This window comes from Hibiscus syriacus, unplaced genomic scaffold (assembly GCF_006381635.1).
Source record: "Hibiscus syriacus cultivar Baekdansim isolate YM2019G1 unplaced genomic scaffold, ASM638163v2 tig00112738_pilon, whole genome shotgun sequence".
Taxonomy (NCBI): domain Eukaryota; kingdom Viridiplantae; phylum Streptophyta; class Magnoliopsida; order Malvales; family Malvaceae; genus Hibiscus; species Hibiscus syriacus.
In genome coordinates, this window is record NW_024063392.1 from 1,401,950 (window position 1) to 1,408,145 (window position 6,196).

The 6,196-nt window shown below is 33.0% G+C and overlaps 1 protein-coding gene across 1 annotated transcript; it reads right to left on the reverse strand.

Moving 5' to 3' along the window:
- Positions 1-4,449: 4,449 nt before the first annotated feature.
- Positions 4,450-5,903, reverse strand: LOC120182886. Its single transcript, XM_039187726.1, has 4 exons — positions 5,879-5,903; positions 5,705-5,746; positions 5,334-5,464; positions 4,450-4,638 (listed from the first exon to the last, which is right to left on the reverse strand). The coding sequence occupies exons 2-4, from the start codon at positions 5,733-5,735 to the stop codon at positions 4,450-4,452; spliced, it is 351 nt and encodes a 116-aa protein (XP_039043657.1). The 5' UTR covers positions 5,736-5,746; positions 5,879-5,903.
- Positions 5,904-6,196: the final 293 nt, after the last annotated feature.

Here is a 6,196-nt window from a genome sequence, read left to right on the forward strand (position 1 = left end):
ATTTATATAGGTAACAAGCTATGTGATATACTTGGTGTATGAGAATCATACGAGAATAAGAGATGACAATGAGTTACATGCCAGATGAACACAAGAGAAGTGTTATAAGCTACGTGACAGATGATTATGAAATCATACGAAAAGTGAAATGTACATGTGAATACATGTTAGTGAAATAAGCTATGTGAACTAGTATAAATAGTATATGTGATTACATAAGTTATATGATATAAACATGTGATATAAGATATAAGCTAAAGAATTATAGGATATGAGATAAGACAGACATATGTGGTTATAAGAGACATGATATGAAAAACAGGAGAAAAGGAAAATGTGATATGTGAAAGTGAACTATATATATGAATATGAGAAATGATATAAGCCATGTGACATGATCTATATGATTACATGAATATGCAATATGTGATACATGTGATATGATATGAAGTATATGGTTACACCTACATGTGGTATGTGACAGAAGAGAAAGAACAAGTGATATGAAATGTTATAAATGATAATGCCCATGTTATGTGATATGAGAGCTAGGGGTATAGTTGGCATGCCAAGAGTCGAGGGTTTACCTATGTTCTACGGAACATATGGACAGTTTTACCTATGTCTTTCGAGACATATGGACAGTATACCTATGTTCTAAGGAACATATGGACAGTTTACCGAGGATCTTTATGACCTCTGGACAGTTACCGAGGATCTTTATGACCTCTGGATAGTTACCGGGGTCTGTGTGACCTCTGGATAGGTCCTTCGGGACATTTATATGAGCTGTGGTGACAGCATAGTGGTGCACAACCTCAATAGACTCACATATCTACAGTTCTCACAGGTGCACATGGGCTAATAAGAGATAACATGGAATGTAATGTATAAGATATATGTGATGTATATACTTATGGTGATATGTCATGTGTTGCTTGAATTATAATGATGTTGATAAAGATAATAATATACATGGGCAATGCAATTGGAAGACAAACGAAAAGTGAAAGTAATACAAGAAGATATGTTGCGTGTGTGTATGACATGATTATATATATTGTTATCATGCAATAGATACATGCATATTGAAATGTCATGATTCAATGGTATGAATGCACGTTCATGAATTTATTGTTATATGTTTAATTATTGCCTCACTAAGTCAACGACTTAGCGTGTGATTGTTTCACACGTAGGTTTCGAGAATAATAAAGAGTAATGCGGAGCAAGACAGGTCAGTTCTCCTTACCAAATGTCAGATCAGAAAATGTATGTACTGTTTACAGAGTGTAGTTGGCATGCAGTCTAAAGATATAAATGGTATGAACTCTGATATCTGTTGTAAACGTTTTGAAATAATTTAAATGTTATTAAAGTTTTTAAATTACTCACTATTTTATACGAATAAATGTTTGAAAAGTCAATGTGACACTTCGGACTCGTATCCGGGTCGGATACGGGTTGGGGGTGTTACACGATGTCATGGACATGAATGCATTTTTTTGAGGTTTTGCAACTGCACTTACTTCGCATCCAGTAAAAGCGACGAATGTTGTGCATGCTGGAAAGCCACTAACTCTTGGTGTTATATATAACAAAGGCTTTATTGGAGTATACCATGATTGGTGTGTTAGTGTTACTGTTGGGTTTTTTATCCTTTTTTTCTGAAAAGGCTAAGAATTTGTTACCCGTCCAAAAACAAGAGTATACGGCTAGTGCCTTGTCATCTACTATATGTGACAATTCTCCCCATGGAAATACCATGTTTGCTCCGTTCTGCCCTGAGAAAACCTTCAGCTGCTTATCCCTTTGTTTGACTGAACCTCCCATAGAATTGGTACTAGCTTGGATTAGATAATTTAGTTGGACAAGTGATTATTCAACTGGAGCCATAATTTTGTACTGCACTGTTTAACTTTCAAACTAAATACTTGTTTAATCCTTATCCTTCTTTTAGTGTTTGTTATGGTTGCTTGTCTTCTGGTTCCGATTTATTTGTGCATTATGTATAGTCACTATGGTAAACATTATGATTTCCTAATGATCTTGATTGTTGTTTGCACTCTGTATTTATGATTTTATCCATGTAGCTGGCATTGAAACACTGATAAAGCTTCCTGGTTCAAGCAAGAGCAGGTAATATAACCTTGACTTCATCCTTGAATTCTCTTTGCATGTGTATGAGCAAGTCAAGTTTCTGCCCTTATCAGTTTTGTGAGACGGGGAGGGGAGGAGAGGAATACGGTGGCGGCGTAGGTGGGTATTTAAAAAAATTGAAATCGAAAAATTTTGGGATAAATTAGATGTAAAATCATTGTTTTAGGATTTATTTAATGTTTTAGCAGTAATTTAAGAGTAAAACTAAATATTTACCTTTTCTTAACGTTGACACATCATCAATTTAACGGGGATGACAATGTGAGTGATCATTTTATTACAAATCAATAGTGTTATTGATTAATTTGTAACTTTTAAAAGTTAAATGAGAAAAACAAAAAATTATTTAAACTTTAGTGATCATTCGCATAATGTATCCTTTTTTGTTTGTGTTATTATGGTAATTTGCTTATAAAAGGACAATCTGGAAGGTCCTGTTACAATAAAAATAAATCCATTTAGACGAGTTTTTCTTAATAGAAGTTGTTTGTTTTACTAAAAAAAATGAAAATATCCAAAATTAGAATAAAACTAGTCATTTTAGCTCATATAAAAATCATACATGCAAAAAGTTGTAAATTCAACTAAAAGACTCGGAAAATAAATAAATATAAATAAATTTAATTGTATTGGCAAACGAATCACAAAATGGATTAAACCATCGAGAATTGCAAATCAGAACTGAACGGCGTGAGAAACTATTCACGAACGTAAAATCGCATATATAATTTCAATATGAGGGTCAATAGCTGGAAAAATCAACAAGGTTAAAAATAAGCGTCATCTTGATCAGTCGTGACATCGTCAAATCCAACATTGAGAAAACATAAAATAAAAGAGACGACCAAACAATCTAGAAAGAAAATGAAAAACTTACCACAAAGGCATAGATAACCATGTCACAAAACTAGAGATAAATATGTCACAAAAACATAATTATTTTTATTAATAAACTAAAAGAGAAACAAAGAAAAAAAATGACGATCAACACATTAAAATCGGTGTCGTCGACGACTAAACATAATTAAGAAGAAAAAATTAATTTGATTTATAGATTATAGCAAAAATTGTAAAGAAAAAAAAAGGACATGGGAGAGGGAGAGCACTTAGACGAGTTACCTTCTCTTCTTTATAAATAATTTTGATTCTATAGTTTCAAATATGCCATTGTTCAGCAACTCCGGTTGGTATTGATGTTAGTACCACTACTCAAAATAGGTTTTTAATGACGTTTTTTTAATTCTATAGCGGCATTTTTTAGTTCTATAGCGGAATTTTTAAGCGCCACTAAAAACATTCCCAGTGTAAGTAAAAACGTTGCAAGAAGCGCCGTTAAACTAATGCCGCAAAAGGTATTAGCGTTTGTGCAAAAGGTCAACCTCTATAGCGGCGTTTTTCTTAAACGCCGCTAATTACCTTGTCTTTAGTGGCGTTTGTTTTCTAAAATGCCGCTACATGTTATGATATTTAGCGGCGTTTATGGTAAAAACACCTTTATTAAGTATGTATATAGTGACATTTTTTTACAAACGCAACAAATGTGTAGTCATTTGCGTTTCCTTCACAAAACGTCGCAAAAGAACCTGAATTCTGGTGCCTTTTATTTTCAAATGTCGCTATAGTTAATTGATTTCTCATATATCATTTTCTACTTTATATTATGCAAATTTAATATTCTATAGCATTATCTAATAACAATAAACTTAAAATTTAATTACGACACAAATTATGTAGAAAAATAAATCAAAAGTTATAAAATTAAATTAAAATTAACATAGTTCAACATTGTTCACTAGAATTTAGTCTAGGTTCTTTCTCTTTCAATTAAAAAAAAACATTGTTCACTAGAAAAAAAATAATCTTCTAGTGACAATTTGTATTGATCTGCAACTTCAATTGATTCTTTTCGTCAAAAATGTAACTTCAATTCAAACAACAATGAAAACAATGGATTCAGAGGCAATATTGTCTCTGACTGCATGTGTAAGTGGTGCAACCATTTCCAAAGTATTAGTAGCCAGCTGCAATTCATCACCTCAATGTGTTAGTTCAGTAATTGAACCTTGAATTCAATTCACTAATGCAACAATTCTAAAAAAAATGACATTCAACAAATTTAAGATTCGAATCTAAACATTAGCTTCCGACCATTTCCTTGATTCCCGGATCGTGACAATCACAGATGACATTCAAGAAACTTCAGCAAGATTCGATTCATTTAACTGCAAAGGACTACAAATTCAATTTACCTGCAAAGGAGTACATATTCAATTATATAAAATTGCACTTTTAAAAGGATGAATCAGGTCTGTGCATCGTCATGAGTATCAATATAAACTTGAAAAGCACTACCTTGAACTTATCTTTGGTTAACCAAGCAGAACCAAAGTTAGGCCTGCAACTTAGTGGAAGGGCTTCATTCGGTGCCTCTGCCATGGCAAATTGCATCTGACCTAAAGAATGGTCTCTGTACTCTACCTGCCATAGTTAAGCTGAAACTATGTAAAAGGGCATAGTTTAGACTACCTAAAATTGCATTGCTGCCTTCCTACAAAGTAATATTATCATAAACTAATCAATTAGCACACCAAGAATTGGAAAATGTAAAAACCAATTGAAATATTATCATAGGAAAACGGGGAAGTCTCACGTGCGGCAGCCTTAATATACAGTTAAGGAAAGGCGCTACCGGTTTTGTTATTATTTTTTTAACATTTCCAGTAAAAAATTTACCTAAAACATTATTATTCCTATCGGTTTTGTTATTATTGGGCGCTTTACCGGTTTTTTAACATATCCGGTAAAGCGCTACCGAAAATATTATTTTTTCTACCGGTTTTGTTATTATTGGGCACTTTACCGGAAATGTTATAAAACATTAATATTTTAGGTAGAAATAATAATGTTTTAGGTAATTTTTTACTGGAAATGTTAAAAAAATAATAACAAAATCGGTAACGCCTTTCATTAGTCGTATATTAAGGCTGCCGCATGGTAGAACTTCCTAGGAAAACATTAAGATGGAAATGCAAACTTAAAAACCATCCAATTTATAATCATTGAAAAATGAAGATGACCATGCATATTTGCCAAAGCTAAAGAAAATCCATAGTTTCCAAAATTATTACTACTAAAAAGGGACTCATGACTTAAAACAGATAAGATATTATTACCTTGAACACTGAACTCCAGTAGTAATCATATCTACATTTAAATTTGCTGTTTTTGGAATGATAAAATACATGTTTTGCTTTATAATTCAATAATCCAAGCTCACAAACCTTCGACGACCTAATATCCACACCTGATGTCAAATTTCCAAGGGAAAAAATATACAAAAAGAAGCAAGCTTGCATTACCTAGATACTACAAGGGGAAAATCCATAACTGAAAATATACATTAAATAACAATATCATAAGCAAATTCGCTAGCTATACCAGGAAATTTTGCTAAAATTAAATAGATGATAATTAAAACATACTTAAATTGTTATAGAAGGAAATTTCAACGTTTGATCAGCAAGAGAAATGGAGATAAATTTACTGCTCGAGACTATCTTGCACTGTGTGGCCATGAAAATCGGATCTGAAATTGATAGTTCCTCCACGAAAATGGCAAGGACCCCGACTAGAAATGAGAAGGAAAAGAAAGCGAGGATAGGAAAAAAAAAAAGGGCAAAAGCAATTCGAAGCAACATGTAGAGGAAACCCTTGTTACCATTATCGGGGAGTTCTTGTGAATCCATAAATTCGGAGACGCCAAGAAGACGATGAGGTTTCTTGTTGATGACGGAGAAGGTTTGTGTCGTAATCGTCAAAGTTGATCGAAGGGCTGAGAAGAAGAGACCTCCACTGGAGAAAAAGCAGTAGATGGGTTTGGATAAACGGCGGGAATGAAAAAATTGGAGAAGGGAAAAAAATGAAAAAAGGTTTAAAGGGACACGAGACTTAGAAACCGTAAAGGTTACAAATACTACTAAAGTACGAGTCTATAGCGGCGTTTGTATATAAACGCTACTAATGTACTGATAAATTG

Bases quoted from the DNA above. Each gene is read 5' to 3' on its own strand.
- LOC120182886 (XM_039187726.1), bottom strand. From the start codon at position 5,735: ATGGCCACACAGTGCAAGATAGTCTCGAGCA. The intron at 5,465-5,704 runs GTAAATTTATCT...ATTTGACATCAG, and splicing joins GTGCAAGATAGTCTCGAGCA to GTGTGGATATTAGGTCGTCG. The intron at 4,639-5,333 runs GTAATAATATCT...TAACTATGGCAG, and splicing joins ACTGGAGTTCAGTGTTCAAG to GTAGAGTACAGAGACCATTC.